This window comes from Calypte anna, chromosome 4B (genome assembly GCF_003957555.1).
Source record: "Calypte anna isolate BGI_N300 chromosome 4B, bCalAnn1_v1.p, whole genome shotgun sequence".
NCBI lineage: Eukaryota > Metazoa > Chordata > Aves > Apodiformes > Trochilidae > Calypte > Calypte anna.
In genome coordinates, this window is record NC_044249.1 from 12305027 (window position 1) to 12327937 (window position 22911).

General features: G+C 37.9%; 1 protein-coding gene across 1 annotated transcript in view; it reads left to right on the forward strand.

Annotated features, from left to right (window-relative positions):
• The first annotated feature begins 380 nt into the window (after positions 1–380).
• The window catches only part of LOC103535721 (N-deacetylase and N-sulfotransferase 4), a 77733-nt gene continuing 55202 nt past the window's right edge, over positions 381–22911 (forward strand). Inside the window, exon 1 of the mRNA XM_008501811.2 lies at positions 381–1361. Within this exon, the coding sequence (XP_008500033.1) occupies positions 381–1361 (981 nt within the window). The remainder of the gene's footprint in view (positions 1362–22911) is intronic.

Sequence of the window (22911 nt, forward strand, 5' to 3'; positions counted from 1 at the left end):
TGTTACAACCTTCCCCCTTAACTCATATTACCAGTATCAATTGCCATTTTTATTAATGTCTAATTTGAATTGCTTTATGGATTTTCTTTACTTCTCTTTTACTTCTTTACTTCAGATAATGTTAGGAGTCCTCTTCACTGACTGTTGGCAGCTGCTGCATTCAGAGAAAACCTCTTTCAGTTCAGCTTTCCAGATCCTTTGACTTTCGGCTCCAACTGCTTTACAACCTCCCCAGCAGCTTCATGAATGCACTGCAATGGTCACATGAATGTCTTGGGAGGGCAATTGGCACCTCTCCATCTCCTCATTCCTATGGCACTTTAGGAAGAGAGAACCAAAAAAAGCATCAAGTCCAATAGAAGTTGGAAGTCCTGCAAAAGATGAACCTAATTGTGAAGCTCCGCAGAAGTTTCAGAACACTGATCATTCTCCTGGCGACCTTCTGCTTGGCAAGTATTGTCATTTCTGCCTATTACCTCTACACTGGCTACAAGCAGGAAATGACCCTTGTGGAAAACACTGGAGAAGTGGAGTGTGAAGACCTCAAGCTTCTACCATACAGATCTGTGGAGGTGAAAACTGCTAAGCCAATTGATCCATCTAAAACTGACCCCATTGTTCTGCTGTTTGTGGAAAGCCAGTATTCCCAGCTGGGACAAGACATCATAGCCATCCTTGAGTCCAGCAGATTTCAGTACCACATGGTCATAGCAACAGCTAAGGGGGATATTCCTCCTCTCACAGACCATGGAAGAGGAAAATACGCTCTTGTTATATATGAGAATATTTTAAAGTATGTATCCATGGACTCATGGAATAGAGAACTTCTGGAAAAATACTGTGTGGAATACAGTGTTAGCATAATTGGTTTTCATAAAGCCAACGAGAATAGTTCCCCAACAACAAAACTGAAAGGATTGCCATTACATCTTTACAATAATGTAGCCCTCAAAGACTGTGTGGTAAACCCTCAGTCTCCACTGCTGCGCATTACCAAAGCACCAAGGGTTGAGAAAGGTCCACTGCCTGGTGAAGACTGGACAGTTTTCCAGTTTAATCATTCCACCTATCAACCTGTGCTTTTAACTGAGCTTCAGACCTCCAGACCACCCCCCGAGGCATTGCCAAAGGCTGCTCTGTATGCAACTGTCATCCAAGACTTGGGGCTTCATGATGGAATTCAGAGAGTCCTTTTTGGGAACAACTTGACCTTCTGGCTGCACAAACTGATCTTTATTGATGCCATCTCTTTCCTATCAGGGAAGAAGCTCATGCTGTCCTTGGATAGGTACATTCTGGTTGACATAGATGACATCTTTGTTGGGAAGGAAGGAACAAGGATGAACATCAATGATGTGAAGGTAAGGCAAGAACTGGGGGATACCATCCCACACACATATGTGCAAATGAGTATTTTAAGAAATAAAGCTTAAAAATCTTGCAAGCTCCAGTTCCTAGTACACGCTGGACTCACACAAGTTTAGCTAGCAGATACAGCAAACATAGTTTGGGAGTACCTTAGTAGTCTGTTTATCCACAAACATAGAGATGCATTCACATACATGTGCAGACATTGATCCACAGAAGTGACTTCATACAGAAATGGAGAGCAAGTCTGCATCTTACTCATATAGGGTCTGCTCAAGGGCTTCACCCCGAGCATTTGGGCAACAAAGGAGGCTTTTATACCTCATGTAACAGAGATTTTTCTTCAAACAAAATAAAAGGAAAAGTAATTTTCTATATTGTCTCTTTCCCTGTTTCTGAAAAGCAGGCAGAACAATAGAAGATGGTTTCCTTTTTAAATCTCACATAGCTCTCACTATATTTAAAAAGAACAAAAAGAGCAAAAGGAAAAAAGCTTTGAAAATGTTAATCACATTTTGATTTACAAGAATTAGCAGGGCAATTTTCATTACACTAGCAGATAAGGATTTAAGGTGACCAGTGACAGGATGGAAGAAAAGCCTATACTTTAGCAAATGACATAACCATCTGTTAAGGTGAAAAGCCCAGAGACTTTTCTTCAGGGGTTCTTTGAAATTTACTTTCATAGTCTGTAGTATCCAGGGACATCATTAGATCTGTTCAGAGCAATTTTGAAAGATGTGTGTAACTTGGAAAGATTAAACAGAACTCAATAGCATGACAGTTATTTCTTCGCCATCTTCCACATGTGGGAATTGCCATATTCAGGGATTAACTGAACTTCCTAAGAATGTTTATTGATATTCTCAAGCCTTTATTCTAGAGGGCCTTTTCCTGTAAATACTCTGATGCTTTCATAAGAAATAAGCAAACCTTTTGATTTTTAAACACAGATTTCTATTTTGTTTAATTCCTATTTCCATTTCTACAACTTGTATATTCATCTGCCTTCTCATCCAGATCATTAAGAGAGGTATCAAAATACCCAGCTAAACAGCAGGTTTACATATAATTAAAACAATGTTGCATATCAGAGCAGTTTGGGTATTTCTATCAAACAAACCAGGCATATGAATGCTCATCAGGGATGATTTCTAGCACCAGGCACCCCAAGTGCCTGGTATCTTGAGATCTGAGCACTGTGCTGTGTGATCAAGTGCTCACTCTCTCTGGAAATGTATGGTAAAATGCTCTGAAAAAACAAGCCTGTATAAGAGGAAATCAACTGAAAAGGCAATTGCGGAACAAGTTTTCAGCAATAGCTTTCCGCCTGCACATTTTTGAGAGCATCCTTTTCTGATGTGGTTTGCTCCACTAAGGAAGTTTATTATTCTGCACTGGTTAAAGAGCTCCCAATTACTATAAGAAGAGTATCCACAGAGAGTCACTTGGAAATTTAAATCATACTTTTGACGAATAATCTCACCTGGCAGAAAACCCAAGTCACCTTCTTTATCAACAATATTGATCAACCAGTGATCAACAATATTGCTAGGCAAACCTTTCCACCTGCATTTGGCAGAATAGCTATGCTTCATTGCTCATTATCGGAGATGCTGTAGAAAACTCCAAATCCAGGGGCATGAATAGGAGCTAAATGACAGAACTGAATTGTAACTGTTAGAACCATTCAGTATCACTTTTACATTCTGCATACATTCACCTATCTGAAAACCAAACAGTAATACTGCTGAATATCTTGCAAATAGGGAAAACTTCTGCTAGGATTCAGATTTCTTTTAATTTTTTTTTTTAAGGAATGTGTGGAAAAATTTATTTTTATGGATTATGTTTGAGTCTAGATATTAAGGGAAGATTTAATTCTTTTCACATTTCTCTAGTGCTAAATCAGCATCCCATTGCCATCACAAAACCAAGAGTGCCACTCATGGGAGAGATTCCCTCTTCACCTCAAACAAGAAATCATACCACAAACACCAACCACAGGGATAAATATTTTGCAGGCACAAGATCAGGACCAACCTTCCCATCAAGCACTCTTTTGGGGATAATGAAAAGTTTGTCTGCTTGTTAAATTATATTCACACAAATTCACTCTGCACATTGACTGTCCATCAATATTCTGTCCTTAATGACATGGATTTCATAACCTGGCACAGATTTGTTCCTAGGGGACTTTTGCAAAGACTTGTGTACCAAGTCGGTCTATTTTTATAGATTGGACATTCCCAGAATACATTAACATTCAAAGCAGGATGCTTGTTAATGAACATAACGCTGAAATCAGAATGTACTTTGGTTAGTTTACAGTAAAGGATAATTACAGCCAGTTAGAGAACCATCTCCTAAGTCACTTGGGGAAGGAGGCAATTAAGAACCAGTAGGCCTGCCTTCACCCCTTAAGCAGAACAGCTTCTTTGCTTGAAAGGCAAAAAGAGCAAAAGGAGACAATATTAAGATGCTGATGTTTAAGTGATGTCAAAGTATTGCCGTATATTTTGAAGCAGGGGCTGCAGCCAGCTGCTCAGAGATAGTTGTTCTTTCACAGCAGGTGAGATGCTGCTTCTGACCCAGGAAGGCACCACCAGAGATTTTGGGGCAGGTTGTGCTTGTTGTGTAGCAATACAGTATGGGTGCCAGTGCGAACAGCTCTGGTGGCTGGAGGGATGAGGCCAGGCCCTGGATTTTGTTCAACAAGAACTTGGCAGAATGCGGACTATCTCATTTCTTTCATGAAAAGCATATTACAAGTATACTTAGCACAAAAAAACATGCCCCCAAGCCCCAACAAAACTAACACCTCCATACTCATTTCATCCTGTCCCCTGCAATGCAAGTTTACAACATTAGCGTCACCAATATAAAAGAAAATATTTACTCTTTATACCATGCTTTCAAAACAAAACAAGTGAACGATCTGAAGTAGGGCTTGTAATGAAACAATTTCTCAGCACAGTACTGCATTATGCCACATTCCTACTTTGCCAGGTCCTTCAGTTCCAAACATCTGTGACTCTAAACAGCAGAGGTTCACTTCACAGATCCACAAGGACACTCCATTAGGCTAAGGTGCCAGGCACACCTGTGCACCTTGGAAGTGCTTTCAGACATGGGCAGATCCACAGGTGCATGCAAGAAAACTGCAAACGAAGTTACACACTTCCTAAACTGTATAAATATAATTAAAAAACATCACTCCAATCACCCTTTTAGGTATTTCCTTCCAGTGACCAAACATATAGTAACTGCCATCCCACAGGACACAAGACCAGAAATGAGTCTTGCAATAGTAGTATTTGTACCTAACAATAAATAGACAAACACTCCTTCTGTGTAATTAATTCCTGCAACTCAATTGTTTTTATCCCCTCACAGAAATGTTTCTCAATTAGGTGCTTCAGGGATATATATAGTTTTATAAAGAGAGCCATCAGCTAAAGAAACAGAGATTAGAGAATGGAGTTATTATGGGCTGTGTTTACCACAAAAAATCTCCTAGTCCCTTGTATTATAGAAGCTGAGCAAGGTCATATCATGATAAGTAATTAAACAGGAACTCCGCAGAGCCACAGAAAGCTATTTTCCCAAGCTTTGCAGAGGTCTATCTTAGCCTAGTGAGCCTCTACAAATAAATTTCTCCTTTTCCCTGCTGCCACTATATTATCTCGCTGCTTGATTTTAAAAGGCAAAAAACTCAAGAATTCATAAGTTAATTGGAAGAATTACCAATTACTTGCAAATTATATAGCATTCCCAGCCATGCAACAAGTCCAAGATTATTGGCATCAGGGACTAAACCCTCAAAACCTCTGGTTATGTTTTACCTGGGATTGTCGTGCAGGAAGAATACAAAACTGCCTTTCAAATTTCCTTTTTAACTGACCACAAACGGAGATGCATTACCCAAACAGGTAGTAAGAACTTGCTGAAGTCTTTCCCTATTTTTGTTGCTACAGCATGAGCTAATATAATACTTACCCAGGAAGAACTCAATAAAGCAAGCAGGGCCTTTACAACACCTTTCACAAACACACTTCTTACTGTTAACTCAAAAAAACCCCCTACAAAATCACAATACAAGGTAAGGCTCATAGTCTTTACTAAAAAATAATAATTAAAAAAAACCAACAAAAAACAACAACTCTCCCCCCAGAAAAGCAATAGTCTTTGATTTTCTACCACCCTCTTAAATCAGGGGCTGCACTGCAGCACAGATTCCCTTTGCAACCTTATTTCAGGTGGATTCTCTCAAGAGCCACCTGCTTCCCTCTCCTCACCCACTCTCCCAGCTGGAGCTGATAGTAAGAGAAATTGCTGGTGTCAGAGCACCTTCCTAGCACAAAGCTCCTTCTCTAAAAACTATGCTTGTTTTTTTCTGTATTCCCTCTAATCAATATCATAAGGGCAGGAGCATCTCTGTGCTTTCTGAGATGCTTGGGAATGCTCCCTGTGTGCCTGTTGACTGCAGTCTGTCCTTCTCCTTGCAGCACTGAAGAGCCCATCTTCATTCTCCCTTCTTCCACACTAAGCTTCAGCCCACTTCAGTGGAAATAAGAATTACATTAGTCTCTGACATCTCCTCATTTCCGCAAGTCTGCACTTTGTCTTTGACCTTCACCATCATTAAAATGCCTTGAACACTTAAAGGCTGTGATTTCTTGCTCCTTTTAGTATTTTAAAGACACAAATTTATTTTGGAGTCACATCTTTTCTGATAATTCCAAATTAAAGAGTACTGGCTCAGCAGGAAGCTGAGCTCAATAACTGAATCTCTCCAGCATGTACTTCTTCTGAGCTTTCTTCAAGGACAGTTGCTTTCAGGTGGAATAATTAGAAATGTTGGGGCCACATCACCGGGCATGACAGAATGATAGTCAGTACAAAGCTGTGGGTGGGTACAGGGTGGGTAAAGTTCTCTGTGCTGTTGTGTGCAGCTCCTCCTTCCTGTCCATGTAAAGTCTAAATGGCCTTTGAAAGAAGGGATTTAATAAAACCTTGTAGATCAATGCTTGTTCACTTCTGCTGAGATGCTTTACTTCTCTTTGGAGGTAAAGACACAAGACAGGCATGTGTATGAGGGAGGTCTACTAAACAGCAGACAAGAATGTGTTTCTGTATCCCTTCACAGAATCTGTCATCTACCTTCGTGGAATATGCTCAGAATTAAGAGTTGTGGAGAATTAGAGTGGAAACTTGGATCTCTAAGTAAGGTTTCTGAAGAGTTTCTCTGGATGTTCTACTCTCTTGTACGTGTCCTACTCTCAGAGTTAACTGTAGGGAAGATTATGATGGAAATTACAGCAGCCCAATACATCAACCTGCATCCAGTGACTTCCAAATGTACCCCATACTGAGCCCCAAAATCCCCAGTTCTTGAGTATAATTTGAAAATCCTAGTGCTATTAGCAGGCACTAGAAACAAATACATTTTTAATTTTTTTTTCATTCATCTGTGGATGTTCATCTCGGAAGTTAGAGGAAACAGCCAAGCATTTGACATTACAGGCTGCATTGCCCGCATGTTGCCCTTTAAAGCACTGGAGGATGGCAGTCAACACAGTGAAGGAAATTTCTGGAGTTCCCACTTTTGGATAGTCTTAAACACTTAGAAAATTAATTTAAAAAGCAGCTGAAAAGGCATTACGTGAAAAATTTAATAATCAGTCTTTTTAAAAAGGGAGTGTCTACTCCATTCCACTTCAGCAGGGATGACAGTTCATTCAGTCTTTTCCTTGTTCAGGTCTCTTGAATCACCCTGTTCTTTCTGCAATAATTTGAATGTTGAATACTTCTCAAGTGCCTTGTCAGGATACATCACACATATTTCACTACTGATGGAGTTAAAAAACACTCCTTTGCCATCCCCAAAACATTTCTTTTTTTCCTTGGAGGCCTGGCTGATGGACTGTCCGTACCAGTGCCCTGCCTGAATTATAATGGATTTGGTGTTCTCTCATCTGCCAGGTTTCCAACTGAAGATGTAGTAAGTCTTGGCAGTGTTTTGTATGGTCTTGCCAGAAAACAAATTCTGGTGGTTCTAATTTTCTAGGTCTTTCATTTTATTAGTTTACACAATTATGTTGATTCCACATGTACCATATATCCTCTATTACATCAATTCTCCTGAATTTTTGAAAACTTGCTGACATTTCCTGTCCCAGAGGGTACATTGGTTTTGGTCTGCAGCGCAATTCAATATTGTTTGTGAAAGCAGTACAGATTTATCCAAAATCTGAATTCTTTTTACCCAAGTTTAATCTTTCACAAATCAATATAAATTAATTTTTAAAAAATTAAAAAAAATAAAATAAAATAAACAAAACCCAAACCTAAATAAATCACAAAAACAACCAGAGGAAAACACACCTGTCATCCTTCCAGCATTTTAAATACCTGTAAGAACTTGATAGAACTTAATTTTGAAAAAAATTAACGATTCTGAAACTGTAAAAAATAACACAATGTCTTTTAAACTATAGAGAGGGCAGGGGTGGGTTTTTTTATTGGTTGGATCCAGAAATATTTAGTGCTTACAGCCTGTGCTCAGCATAACTATCTGGTGACACTCCTTTGTCTACACTCCCACTAATTTCCTTGATTTGTACTTATTTCTCCAAAACAATTTTGAAGCCATAGGTTTTTTCATACTAGTGTATATTTCCAGGATATAGGAACCAAAGCCCATGGCTGCTTTATATCTACCTCCCAGGAGTCCTACATTAACCTGACTTTTAAAACTGCATTAGATAAAAAGAAGAAATAACAATTGCTTCCTGTATAGCAAAATAACACTCTGAAGTGATTAAATACCTTTCTATAAAGGCTATTCAATGCAGACTTAAACAGTAGCCATAATTATTGCCTTAAAAGCACTTGATGCTTCAATAAACACATTACCATGAGTGTCATATATAATACAGTTACTTTAGTAGCAGTGTTACTTCAGTAAATTTAAATATGTCTTTGTCATCCAATATGAGCAGAGGAAACAACACTTTGAGCAACAACTCAAATTACTTAAAAATAGCATTGCTCAGAAAAATGTGACTAGATGGAAGAATGGACAAGTAGATGAGATAGAGAAAATCTCAAAGAGAAAAGGAGAAACTTGAAAGATAAAATATCCAGCAATAGTTAACTAGGCATTTTCTGCTTACCTCTGTGTCCTAATCTAGCATGAAAACAAATCTTCATCTATCTTTGACTCCAATTTCTTAGACTGACCAGTCTATTTACCTACCACTTACACTTCTATACACAGTCACACAAATAAAATTTAATGATTGTCTTTGACTCTTCCATGAATCTTTCCATACTGGCAGAGTAAAGCAAGGACTTTTAGGTAAAAATTACTGAATTCCAGTTTATGCAGAGGGCAGAATGGGAGTTTAGCAAGCGCTGCACCTCAAACACTGGTCTTGGTGTCCCTTAGTGCAAAACTACCTCCTAGTAGATGGACACGGTCTATTAATTATCATTCCTGAAAATAAACAGCACATGATAGCATGTGGAACTTCAAAACTAGTAAATCTTAACCAGATTATGATACCAATTAATAAGTGTAAATCTCCCCAGTAACAATCAATAGAACAGGAGGAAATGGCCTTATTGGCCTTATAGTTGTGAAGGGCAGGTTTAGATTGGGTATTAGGGAAAATTTCTTCACCTAAAGGGTTATCAGGCACTGGGACTGGCTGTCCAGGGCAATGGTGGATCCACTGTCCCTGGCAGTATTAAGAAGACATGCAGATGTGATGCTGAGGGACGTGGTTTAGTGGTGAGCTTAGCAGTTCTTTTCCAACAAAACTGATTCTATGGTTCTATTATAAGCTTCAAGGTAAACCTACTGCTTCATTTCAGAAAAAAATGCATTTGATCAAAACCTAGGATTTGACCATTGTTTCTAGTGAGCTGTGCATTCATCTATGGGAAGATTTAAGCTTCCCGCAAAGGGCCGGACAACTTGCATAAGTGTTTCCTTGTCCTCTGGACATATACAGAGTCCAAATACTTTTACAGAGTTACAAGAACAAATGACCTTCTGACTAAATTGCTCATGAATTATGTATAGCTTGGAATAGAATGAGTCATGTATTGTCCTCAGCAGAATTCATCCGAGAATAGTGCTTTGCATGCAAACCTACCACTTCATCCAGAGAAATTAATTTCACAAGAAACTATTTCACTTGGGAAATTTTGTGTGGTCCGTGTGTAGCTACTTAAATAAATACACAAACAAAAAACATGAGAGTTATTTCACTGAACATTTGAAAATATGACACTTTGATGTAGTTCACTGCTGAAGAGGATGTCTCTAATATCAGAGAATTTCTTAGGTTATTTTGCTATGATCATAAACAAAAACAAAGAACCTAATTCGATGAGAAAATCATCCTGATTTATATTTATGTCCAGATAATGTTCTGGTGAGTGGCCAAGCATAAGAAGACAAATTCATGCAAAGCAGTCAGGGTTTTCTGTGAAAGCACAAACTGTAATAGAACACTATACAATGCATTGTGGTTTTTCATCAGATGCCAAGTAGTTAGACCTGATGGTCTGGTTTTGACCTATGACCATTGGCATGGCAAGTCTCCAGCTTTTTGTTCCAACACAAATCACGGCTCCCTGGCTCAAAACCAAGAGCACCAAGAGCAAGTGATGGGTAAAGCCTTTATTATTTGTTAGTGTTGAATAGATGTCTCAGGAAGGTCTGGTAGGTAAAACTTTCATAGCTGTGATGTCAGCCCTTGTGACCAGGTACCCATTTGGGATTCTTGTTGCACCACATTGTGTCTCACAGTCTCTGGATTTATACCAGACCCTGGTATATCAGACCAGGATTGCTTGGGCTTTCAAAGGATGATGTTAAGAAACTGCAGATGGTTGACCCTCCAGGTGACGATCTCCTGAGTAAGACTAACACCTATCCATGCATTTCATTTTTATTTTGGTGGCAACCTTTTATCTGGAAATATTGACCTAATAGAGTAATACTTCTCCATACAATTAGTCTTCTGTCTGTGCCCACACATGCAGTGGTCCTCAAGGTTTCTAACTGTTTATAAGCTTCATTGGCATATGAAGTGACTTTTCATTTATTGAAATTGGATTTCTTTCACATTATTTCTTTTACTGTTGAATTTTTAAAAAACCCTCATGAGTTCTACAGTAGTTATAGAAAAAATATTTTTTGTTACTATTAATGAATTTATTAAGAAAAAGTATGAAAGATTTTTTCAGTCTCATGGCAAATTATACTATAACACTAATTACAGTATAATAATACTATCTATTGATTTTAAAATCTCATTTCTTGTGGACAAAATTTCTAAATTTGTAATGGAAATATTAAATATGATAAATTATTTTATGAAGTACAACATTTTATCCAGAATATTTTATGAAACTTAAGAATTTCTCTCAAGAAATGCCAGGATGAAAAGAAAAAATACACTTTTTTTTTTTTAACCTTAATAGGGTTTAATTTTCAAAATTAACAAGATAATAAAGTGATAAATTATTCATAATTTCCTGCAACCAACCAGTCTATTAGTAAATACATTCTAGAGGCTTCTGAACTGTGTTTTATTCATTAGAATTTGCTTAATTACAATATGTGGCATGTGTTAAGGTTTTCTCATTTAAGACTCCAGCATTTGTCATCAATTAGTACAGCATAGGATGAAAATCTTCCGTATTTCCAGCTAAGATTGGTGTAGAATGACTACCAAGGCAAGGTAGAGTCCTTGAAGTCTGAGTGTTTCTTTCAGAGCATTTGCTCAGAGCTCAGGGTTTGTCTTACCCATGTCTCTTGTCCAAGTCCACAAAGCTCAGAAGCATTCTGCTGCAGAGAGGCTGAAGTGTACGTGTACAATTTGGGAAGAAAAGGAGTTTCAGAAAGCTGAAATTCTTGAAGTTGTGTAAAATTAATTTTTTTCTTAATTGGAGACAGGGTCTCCTAAATCCTTGATTCCTTGAAAACAAAAGATAAGAAATTCTCCTTTACCACCAAGTAGCAAAGATTAGAATAGCCTGTTCCTTTCTGAGTCCGTTAAATTTGAGTGGTAAAGACATTATCCCACCTCCTGCTCTGGCAAAAAACGGAACCAGTGACCAGCAGTTTTAACTTCACCCTAATTAGCATTATTTTACATATACTTATTAGCAAAACATCACTTCAGTGTTAATCTCTGATGAAATGTTCAACTGATAAAATAAAGCCACAGATTATTTTTTTCCCCTTTGGGAGCACAAATTACAAATACCATTTGCTAAGCCATAACAGTATCTCTAAATATCTGTAAACTTTACTCTTTTCTATGTTTTTGTTCTTTCTCCATGTTATCAGCACTCTCTTAATCATGGTTTCATCCAGACAGCACCCAAACAAGAAGTGGGATGAGTGGTGAAATACACACCCAACTTCCCCAGCAGGTGACAACCATGTTATTTTTAGCACTTCTGATTGGAGAAGACAGAATTAGATAAAGCAAAGAGTTTTCATTTTTAAACTGATAAATTAATTAATTGATATTTTTGCATTTATTTTTAGAAGATTAAATCTAATACCTATTTCCCAGTAGTTTCTGAGCCATTGTGAAATTCAAAGAAGTATAGATTAGAATTTTAGTTTTTTGCTCCTTTCACCTTGTTTAGCCATTTATCCTTGGACTATATGGGTAAAAAAATTATTCCAAAATGGCAAAGTGGTTAGGCAGGGGAAAGTGAAGTTTCTATTCTTGTTGCTTGAGCAGTTTGGACTGCAGAATAGTTTTCCATTGCAAATTGCTGATTTATTATATGCAAAATGTTCCACAAGAAAGTGATTTCAACTAAATTATGTTCTGCAAGCTCATATGCTCTGGCAGGCTGCAGAAAAAGTGGGCAGTTTGAAGAATATTTTTTAAAATTTCCTAAAGCCATAATTAAATGTAGCTTTGAAATTGCTGATCTTCCAAAAAAAAAAAAAAAAAAAAAAAAAAAAAAAAAAAAAAAAGAAAAAAAAAAAAAGGCAAATAACTCACACTCTGCTAAGACACTTATAAAATAGGAGAATATCACAAGAAATTGATATTTCAGGTTTTTACTGCCTCTTCATTTTATGTAAAAGCCAGAATCATGCGTGTAACTTTTACTTTACAAATTATATCTAAAATTTCATTATTGAAGCAATTTCTATAAGTTGTCTCAATGTTATACTCGAACTGCCTTGATTAACCAGATGAAAAAAAGTCATGGGATTCAAAGACCTCTGTTTTTCCTCCCAAAATCATTAGACCTTCACATAAAGGCTATAAAAATAACATTTGAATTCATATTTCTCACTACATACTGTATTTGCTTGCCTTCCCCAAAACTCATTAAATATTTGTTCTCAAAAACTGTCAGTGATTCTTGAAATCCCAAGTGCTTTTCTGTTTGAAGTCCAAGTCTTTTAAGAGGGTAAATCTCAGCCTAATTTTCCATCTTCTGGGTTTTTAAACTTCTCAGAAGTCTGCAGGTCTGTACATTAGCCTGTTCATTAACCGTGTGGATACAAAGGCAAGATCAGGATTGCTTTATTTAGTATAGGTTTTGATATTGATTTCAATATCAGGTGGGTTTACCCTCAGAAATATTCTCTACAGGAGCAGCTCCAACCCTTATTTCAGGGCTTTGGAGAGGAGGGAGGCCACAGCTGGGCACCTCTAGGGTGCTTGGGTCCTCCCCCACCCTCTTTCTTATAGCCACAGACATGGATAAAATAGCTGTAAGTGAAGAAGACAGGCCAGCCCCTCTGCTTCTGCCTGGCTTACTGTCATGAATGTAGGAGGAGAAGAAAAGAGGCAGGAATCCAAGGTGGGGAAGGGGTGTAAAATGCTACAGGCAGCAGGTTATACCAGGGGAAAAGCATCCTGGTGAATAATAGAACAGGTGAGAGAGGCTCAAGGGGTATGATTCAAAGGATCTCCTGGATCAGGACTATGCTCTCTCCATTTTCCAGCAATATTTAATCTCCAAGGGCTACAGACTGAAGAGCTCATTTGATAATGACAGGTACTGTAGCTTTTTTTAAAAATGGGCACAAATGTTTGGAAATTAATACATGGATAAATTATCTATAATCAGCTAAATAATTTATATGTATCTGTAATTAATAGAGACTAAATACTCCATAATATTGTTAATTTAGGAAACCTTTAATGGAGGTCCAGGAAGGTAAACTGCTAAGGATATACTCTACATGGTTAATAATAATATAAAACACATTCATTTAAAAATAGGTTCATCTGCACAATCTGAATTCTTGAATTTAAAAGCTCTGCATTTTCCTAGTAACATATTCTAAGATTTATGTGCATTATAAACAAATATGTCTGTGGCATTACGAAGTGTAATTCCTCTGTATTTGTTATTAGAGAAGGGAATAAGGTTTCCCATATGCTTTCATTATTATTTCTCTTGTAACTGGGAACATGCTGCCAGTACATTGTCAGGAAATAAAAGCTGCCCATCACTGCCATAAATATTGCAAGGTGGGTGTTACAGAGCAGCTCTGTGGTTAAAGACCAGAGGTTATTTGCTCTCAGCCTTCAGACAGAAGTTGAGCATTTCAAAGCTCAGTAACAAGGGGCAAAGCCTTCGACTAGTGACACCATCTCATTTGTTTGTATAATATAAAGAAACATTTTCAGCTTATGATGCACACATTGATTTCACAGTATAGGATGATGCCAAAGGGAGGTTTAGAAATTTTAGATCAGGATCTCAGCTGAGACTTGAATGTAAAATCATGCCCATTCAACTTACCTTTTGTCTCTCTTTCCAAGATTTTCTGGAGAAAATTCCCTTCTCTTCCCTCATGTGATGAGAGCTGGTATTACAGTGGACTAAGCCACAGGGGAAAAGAAACTGTCTTTAGAAAAGGGATTTTATTACTATTTTACTATTACTGTTATTGTTTATGTTGTGGTGCACAGCCAACAACCCCCTGTATATTGCACAGGGCATACTCCAAAGGCAATGAGAAGTCAATCTGTTGACATGAGGGTACAACAGGGCAGGGCTAGAGTTAAACCACTTGGAAATGTTTAACCAACTACATGTGTTGTGGGAATTTTTTTACAGAGTCCTCTATTTTCAAAAGTTCCTGTCCTTACTTTCCTCTGCTATTTTACAAGACAATATTCTGTGCTGTGCCAGTGCAAGAGGACAAGCTTGTGAAAAGCTACAGTTCATTTCAATATATAGAAACAGAGGTATGTGTATGTCTACATGTATGCAAACAGGCCAGAAAAAGCTCACTGTTAAGATGGTTGAAACCAGCCTTCTAGTATGCTTCTGCCATTAAACTGATCAAACCTGGATGATATCCATAGTATAGAAATATTCTGGGTTTAGTAATTTCAGTGGCTGGTTGCTGGTTCTATAGCTACAGAGAACATAGGTTTGAGGCACGCCCAGCAGCAGAGAGGGAGTAAAGCAGGGGGAATGAAGAGCCCATAGGAATAAGGAATATTACCTGCTTGATGAATAAGGAAGGTTTTCCACAATGAAAAATTCTGCCTGTCTTTTAAGAATTTCATCTTATGGTCACAAAATCTTTTTTAGGATGTGAATGTACACCTTGTCAAACAATCCCATTTGGGTAGCAGAGCATTAGCCAAGTAAAACTTATCAGAACAATCCATTTTTTATTATTTTTAAACAGCTATTCCCCTATAAAATAAAATTATGACACTCCCTCACAGCTAGGAGAGTAATAGGACTTCTCACTTCAGAAATTAATAGGAAATTTAGTGTCACACCTATAATTAAAAGGTTGCTACTTTGCTGAACATAATTTTCTCAGTTTAATGACCTTAAGTTACATGAATTCATACTTTATACTGCAGGTAGTTACACAGTGTTAAATTGGAATATTCAGAGAGAAAACTACTACCCATCGTGACTACAGTCAAAAGCAGCTAGATTTAAAAGTTAACTGCCACTTTCTGCCTACCACCAAAATGCATGTGAATGGCTTTGAAATAGGAATATATTTTTAAAATAAAAGAAACTAAAAAAAAATATCTCCTCCTCCCAGCTCAACCTTCTCAACCTTTCTGTACATCTTTTGTTCTCTGAGATAACACTATGGAAGCATTTACAGTGCTGGTAAGCTTAGCTTTCTTCACTGTTCCTACCTGGTAGAAACTTATTTACCATAAAGGCTGACAGTGACTGTTCTCAAAGATGTAAGGACAGAGAAAACCCCAAGAATTTCAACTATTTTGAAACTTATGAAAGGACCACACACATTACAAACACTGATTTTCACTGCATTATTATTGTTATCAGACATCATTATGCTTGGGAGACATCCTCTTCTGGGCTGTGGGATAAATATTTCACCAAAAGCTGTTCCCTGTGAAAGGCTCTATATGCCACAGGAATGTGTTCTCATATAAATAATAACTGGGGGAAAAGAATATGAAACATCAAAATTATATTCCCATTGCATTCCAAACATCCAAGAAGCATGTCACAAATGACATCAGTAAACACTGATTAAAACATACTTGCTAGAAATGTTTACTTTCCCTTCCGATTAAGTCACTTTGTGTACTTAAAGCATAGCACAGCACTTGTCCTCTGTAATTTAGAAAATGAGGCATGAGGCGTTTGGAAAGAGTGCAATAATACCTTTCTACCAGGAAATACTTTGCAGATGCACAATGCTTGGGGAAATTCAATGGATTCCAAGACCCAAAAAGTTGTTTGTCAGAAGCAGTTTTAGAAGCCCTGTGGATAAGTCATCCCTGTCAAGAATGATTTAGTAGTATCTATAAAGAGATGAGCTCCATCAGACAGTAGGAAATTTATCCAAAACCTCTTTTTCTCTCTGGTGGCTGAAATTCCCTGCCAGATCTCCCACTGAAGTGGTGAGGGAGCAGCCATTATCCTTGCTCAGGTTGTCCTGGAGAGTCACCTAGTCCCCTTCCCTTCTCAGAGGTTGAGCTATGAGCACTCTAGTCAAGGTTAAGCTGGAAAAGCTAGAGGGGACCACCATGAAACTTTGGTGTGACATTCTAAAGAACACAGGATGCAGAAGCTTATCCAGTGATCTGACCATCCAGCTTCATCTGTAACAACCAGCAGAAGTCTGGAATTATGGGCCACCCATGGGATTTGGTTTGGGTTGTGGTGCCAGGTGGAAAAGCTCGCTGTTATCAGAAGTTTCCTTACTAGGAAGTCACTGGAAGGGCTGAGAGACTTCTTCAAAGTGATCTAAAGAAAGGCAATACTTCAGTTGTGCCCTGAGTATAATTTTCCCACTTTTGAGGAGGGTGTGGTGGTACTTTTTGGCCATGTATCTATGACCTGAAGCATTTCCTTGGGTGCTTAAAGAGATTTGCTTACAATTTTACCTAAAATTACTTTTATTTATGAAAAATTAACCTACTGAAACCTCTGAAATGATTGGTTTAAAATTTGTCTGCATCATTTGGAGAGAAGTCTTGATTTTATTGGAGAACACATTGCGGTTTTTTATGTGCCTTTTCAAGAGAAACGAGTAGAAACCTACCATAGGCATTTCCATTTTGCTTTGGATCTTCCAGCTTCTTTCTCTGGACAACCTACTATGCTGTTTCCAAGTACTTATCCAAGGACAATAAAACAGTGGTAAGCAGAAGGATTTTCTATGACAGAAGGATTTTGAACGCATCCTTGAAGACAAAACAGGCTTTATCACCTTCGCAACCTGAAGGACATAGGGGTAGCAGAAGCAGTCTGAGAAAAGGTGAGGGTGATGTAAAGCAAGAACATTTTCCTTGCAGCTCCCTTTTCATTTTACAGAAATTAGTAATTCCAGTTAACAAACATGATAAAAATACTGACATGAGATCCCTAGCTAACGCAAGATAACGTCACAAAGAAGGCAAAAGGGTAAAAGAAGTTAAGCTCTGCTAGAGAAGTATCAAACATGACAGAAATATTACAGAGCAACACTTAATCCTAGTTATTTTTAAAGCACATCCTTAACGCATCCTTAACCTTTTGCAGACTATGCTTTTCACAATAACATACTAAAGCATGGAAGTCTCCACAGCACCACCAGGGAAAGCTGAGTGATAGGAGTTTCCTGGAGAGCCCTCCTTCTGTTCAAGAACAAAGAAAAATAATGTGTTGGCACAGATTTCTGTGAGTCTACTAAATTTGGGACTCCACTTCTAGCACAGTTACACTTTTTATGGACTGTAGCTAAATGTCTAATTGTAATCCACTGAGGATAAAAGGGGACCTAAAAAACAGATAGGTTAATGAACTACAATTTAGGCTTTCTGTAAACCAGAAACATTCCTCAATCATTGGAAGTAAATGCTAAGGAGACTGTGTTACATAACAAGTATGTTACTTGTAACTTGGTTGAGAAATATTCCACAGTAATTTAAAACTATTGTGTAATGTCAATCATAAAGCATTATTTACCTGCCCAGAAAAGAATACCAGGAAACACTTTGCTGAAAGGTATTTCTCACTTGTGTACAACTAGATGTGATGTTTTCTACCTGTTCAGGACCTACCTTCCTTTCAGGGACTTTGGTAGTGTTGAACTAATTACTGAACTCCATGCTCTTAAGGTCTTTTCCAGCCTAAATGATTCTGTGGTGTTCCTCCATATCCTATTAACCTAGACTCCATGGTTTTTGATTTTTATAGGGAGGGTGGCTAATCAACACACTTGCAAAGGAGAAAAGAAAACCAGAAACACAGCTGGTGTATAGGTGCTTAGAAGGGATGTGAAAGGTATACAGAATTATTTCAATGAATGACTTAAGATTCCCATTACATACTTTAGGAGTTACAAAGTAAAATAGCAATTGAGGATGAGAAAAATAAAAATATTGGAAAAGTCTGTACCTTGAGCACATGAGTTTTAAAATAATTGTTCACAAATAAAAAAATGCCAAGGAGAGTCATGTTTCTGCTCTGACATTCCCATTTTTTACTGCTGACAGCAGGAACAGGAACAGAGAAATTAGCAGCTGCTGTGGTTTTCTTGTTCCCCTGCCAGTCCTAAAGCTTTAGAAGCCCTTCATTTAAGCATATAGAGGCACCATCTTAAAGCCACTAGATATATCCATCACCACAGAAACACACCCATTCTGAAAACTGAAGGACAGATGGGCATTTTTAATATATCAGCTTTGTTCCAATCTCTCCTTTATGACCGAATGTGTGTTAAAAAAAAATAAAGTCTTAATTCCAACACAAAGCATATACATAAGTTGTTTTTTAAGTAGTAAATTTTAAGTACAGATTTGAGATTGGTAGGAGTTCATAATTTTCAGATAAATGTCCATGATGAGAATTTCAAGGACTTTTTTATTTTATGAGAAGGCTACCAAGTAAATTATTTCCAAGGGCAGTAAAAAAGCAGAAAAACACTCTGATTAAACCTTAGTATATCCAAAACCATAAATTAAAGAAGACAAGCTAGTCTCTATTAGTACAGTCCTTAAATAATATATAACAACATAGTGCCCACCCATAACAGGTTGCTGCTTTTTATTGGTGTTTCTTATTAGTTTTTGTATAAAGAAACAATTTGAAGCAACCAAGACAAAAGAGAAAGATAGTACATACAAAAAAAAAAAAAAAAGAAAATGTAGTTGTTCATGGTATTTTCCCTTTACTATGTATTTGTATGATACCAAAGAAGGGGAGACTTTTGATCATTTTTTGGCACAGCCCCAAGTATTGCTTGAGATGAGTTGTAAATACCAGTCTCAGTGCATGCAGCACAATGACTGACACCAATAGTTTGCTGCTGCAAGATGATCACAATCACTGAACATGATTTTTTATTAACATACTATTTTAAATCTTGACGTTGTCCCTTTAAAGCCTTAATGTGGTTTTCCTGTTCAATACTTACTTTAGGTTTTGGATTGGTTTTTTTATTTGTTTTAGTTTGGTTTGGGTTTTTCGTTGTGATTGATTGGAGCTAGATGATGGGTCTGCTTCTGCTTTTCTGGCCTCTCGTGCTAGAATTACAGAAGGATACCTGCCTCAAGTAGATGTGGATATGGGGTAAGATATCTTTCCTTGTACTGCCTGGTACTTGCAGCTGTAGGGAGCAAGGGAGCTGGGGTTGTTTTTCTTTTTAAACACCACAGCCTCTAAAAGCAGTGGAAAACAGCAGAAAACAGCACATGTCTGTACTCGATTCTCCCCAGGCAGCAGACAGCAAAATCATCAGACTGCAAAGAGAAACAGCCTTCATCTCCCTAAAAGGTTGGTACACTCATCCTGGCAAGGGAAAGGTTCTCCTGTAACACTGTCGCAGTGGGTGTTTGATGCAAACAGATGCGAGACGGAGACTCAGTTTGATGCAAACAAATGTCCAACTTTATTGAATCAGAAGGCAATATTTATACACTAATCTAAGAGCTAATGCCACGTATACATATTGCTGATTGGTGATTTCTACATCTCGTTACACATGTTTTAACTTGATTGGCTACAAAACCTTTAGCAACAATTAACTAACAAAGCTTATCTTTCACACATTCGAGCTTCTTCGTGGATGTTGCTATCGTGCCGAGTCCCTTAATCTAATCGTCTTGCTTACTCCTTAACCTTCGAGTGTTCTAACGTGCTGTTCCTTGCGGTTACAAAATATGCTTTAAGCAGCACTGTCCTTGCACATAGCCCAGGGCTTATGGTCGAATTGTTCCATCAACAATTGCTCGGTACTAGCAGTTCGAGATTGTACTGCCTCATAACACGACACAGTGGGAGGAAGCATGGGCCAGCTCCTTCTCCAAACTATCATTGCAAAGATTAGTTGGATGTAGGCTATGGGCAAGAGAAAATAGCTTAGCAACAGTACAGCATCCTGACAATGAACTCAGTCTGTGATGGGAGAGTATGGGATCCCAGCTCCAAGGCAGATCCAGGCACAAGACAACTAGAGCCTTATGTCCCAGGGAAGAAGCAGACCAGTAGAAATGAGTCCAGAAGAGGCCACAAAGCTGATCAGAGGGCTGGAGCACCTCTTCTAGCAAGACAGGCTGAGAGAGCTGGGGCTGTACATCCTGGAGGAGAGAAGGCTCTGGGGAGACCTTAGGGTGAAGGACATTTTACAAGGGCATGTAGCAAGTAGACAAGGTGTAATGGCTTTAAACTAGAAAAGAGATTTAGGTGAGACACTAGGAAGAAATTCTGTAGTATGAGGGTAGTGATACATTGGCACAGGTTTCCCAGGAAGTTGTGGATGCTCCATCCCTAGAAGTGTTCAGGGCTAGGTTGGATGAGGCTTGGAGCAGCCTGGTCTAATGGGAAGTGTCCCTGCCCATGCAGGGGGGTTGAAACAAGGTGATCTTGGGTCCCTTTCAACCCAAATCATTATGTCATTCTATTAGTCTCTGATAAGAAACCAGCAGAGAAAGTTGCAAACTCCATCTGTTTTTCAGATGAGCTTCTCTTAACGAAGGGCTGCCTTTACTGGCTCTTCTTGGAGGCAACCAAAACATTGCAGATTAACAGATTAAAAGAGATAGTGGGTAAATCTCACATTTCAGCATATTTCCCAGCATGTTCTGCAACAACTGAGGGAGGAAAGAGTGATTTTTCCTTCACAGAAACCTGAACTATAACTATAGACTCATCTATGTTGTCCTGGTTAAAATAAGCCCTGCTTTTTATTAATGATCTTTATTTTAAATTTATATATTTTCTGCATTAGACTATCCCCTTGCTGTTCATTTTGACTTTTTTTGCTAGATCTTCTAATGAGTACAAAATGGTTTGCTATGAATTTCTTTTTCCCAGAAGAGAGACTGAATAATTGCCATGGCTATTTGCATAGGCTGGGAGTCTGGAACTAGATGGGTTTTAAGGTCTCTTCCAACTGATTCTATGATATACTTGCACCCACACATGTGCAGCTGGTCAAGGTGTTCTCATTGAAGGGTATCTGCGTCACTGTAATAACATCATCTCTCCCAACAATACATAAAAAAAGCCACCCTTCTGACTTCTCAAGTGGTGTATTAGCTGGTTAGTCATGAGTAGCTAGCAAACATGGTGTAATATCAGTTTCATCTGAATGAGGTGAATGGGCTAACCGAAAGTTTACTGGCTGCATTCCTCTGCACTGATTAAATGCCAAATAGACTCCTGAAAGTATCCTGATTTCAGGATGGAGTTATGGAATAGCAGCAGAAACAGATTGGATGAATTGGGTATGCCACTCATAAAGAAAAAAAAGACATTCTTTTGTTTGCAATAAACTTATTACATGTGAGAGCAAAACATTCTTCTTGTTTCAAATAAAGCCACATATCCTCTCAGACCTCACACTAAGAGAGCTACTCAAGGGAGCTGCTGAACAGACTCTAGTAACAGCTCTATAATAAAAAATAGATCTGCAGACAGGGATGGATATGTTCAGCACTATGAGAGACTTTCCTCTTCATTATTTATATGGCACTATAATAGTGCCACAGAAATCACAGAAATAAATACGAAGAGAAGTTAAGTCCCATCTCTCTGGCAGGCAGGGCACTGGTCAAAGCTCTGCTCGCCTCACCGGAATTAGAGCATTTGTATGATGCACTAGGTGAAAAGGGTCTTAAAAGTGAATGTAAATATGTGATAGTAGACACTTGCCCATTAATTCGGGGCCTAGTTAACAGTTTTTCAAAATGATTTTGGTGTAGGGTAAATAATACCAGTGATTTTAAAATTCAGATAAGGATTTGACTAACTTCAACCCCTAAAATTCCTTCAAACTCCAGTCAGTAAGACAATAAGGTGAATTCTTTATAATTGCTATACTATCAGATTAAAGAATTTTCTAATAAAATTCTTCTATAAGCATGGGAGGGGGGATGAAATCCTTGCCACACAGAAATCAATTACTCAGCTTCACTGGGTTTATAGATTCCTTACCTAGTTATGTTCTTCAAAGTGCAGATTCAGCTGATTTGTTTGTCCCCCTTATGGCAAAAATTTGCGCTCCAAACTAAAAGCTGAAACTCATGAACCTGAACGTCTGATGTTTCAGTGACCTTGTAAGTGATGTCAGACTAGACATTTTTTAATCATTTTTTTTATATAAGAAAAACAGTGATTAGCTATTTTATACCATCCTTAGGATGGTTACTGTAATTATTAATATTTCTGTCCTATGAAGGCATTATAAGATTTTTTTTCTTAGCATAGATTTCAGGGAGGAAGCAGGATCAGGAGAAGGCAATCAAAAAATCACATCCTGCCAGCAGCTGTTTGCAGTGGAAAGAAACATTGTTGAAAGTATTCTTAGCTTGCTTTTTTTTTTTTTTTTTTTTTTTTTCCCCTCTACAAATTTTCAGCTGTAAATCAAGAACAAAATTACTACTTTGTAGTCCTCCAACTTCCCACAGACCACCATTAAATTGCTGCATGGAAGAGCTTAGGAATGAGCCTCAGGGCTGTATAACTGCAAAAGCATTAAGAACAGATGTTAGGAACAAAAATGGATAAATGCATTGAAAGATTTCTTGGTAT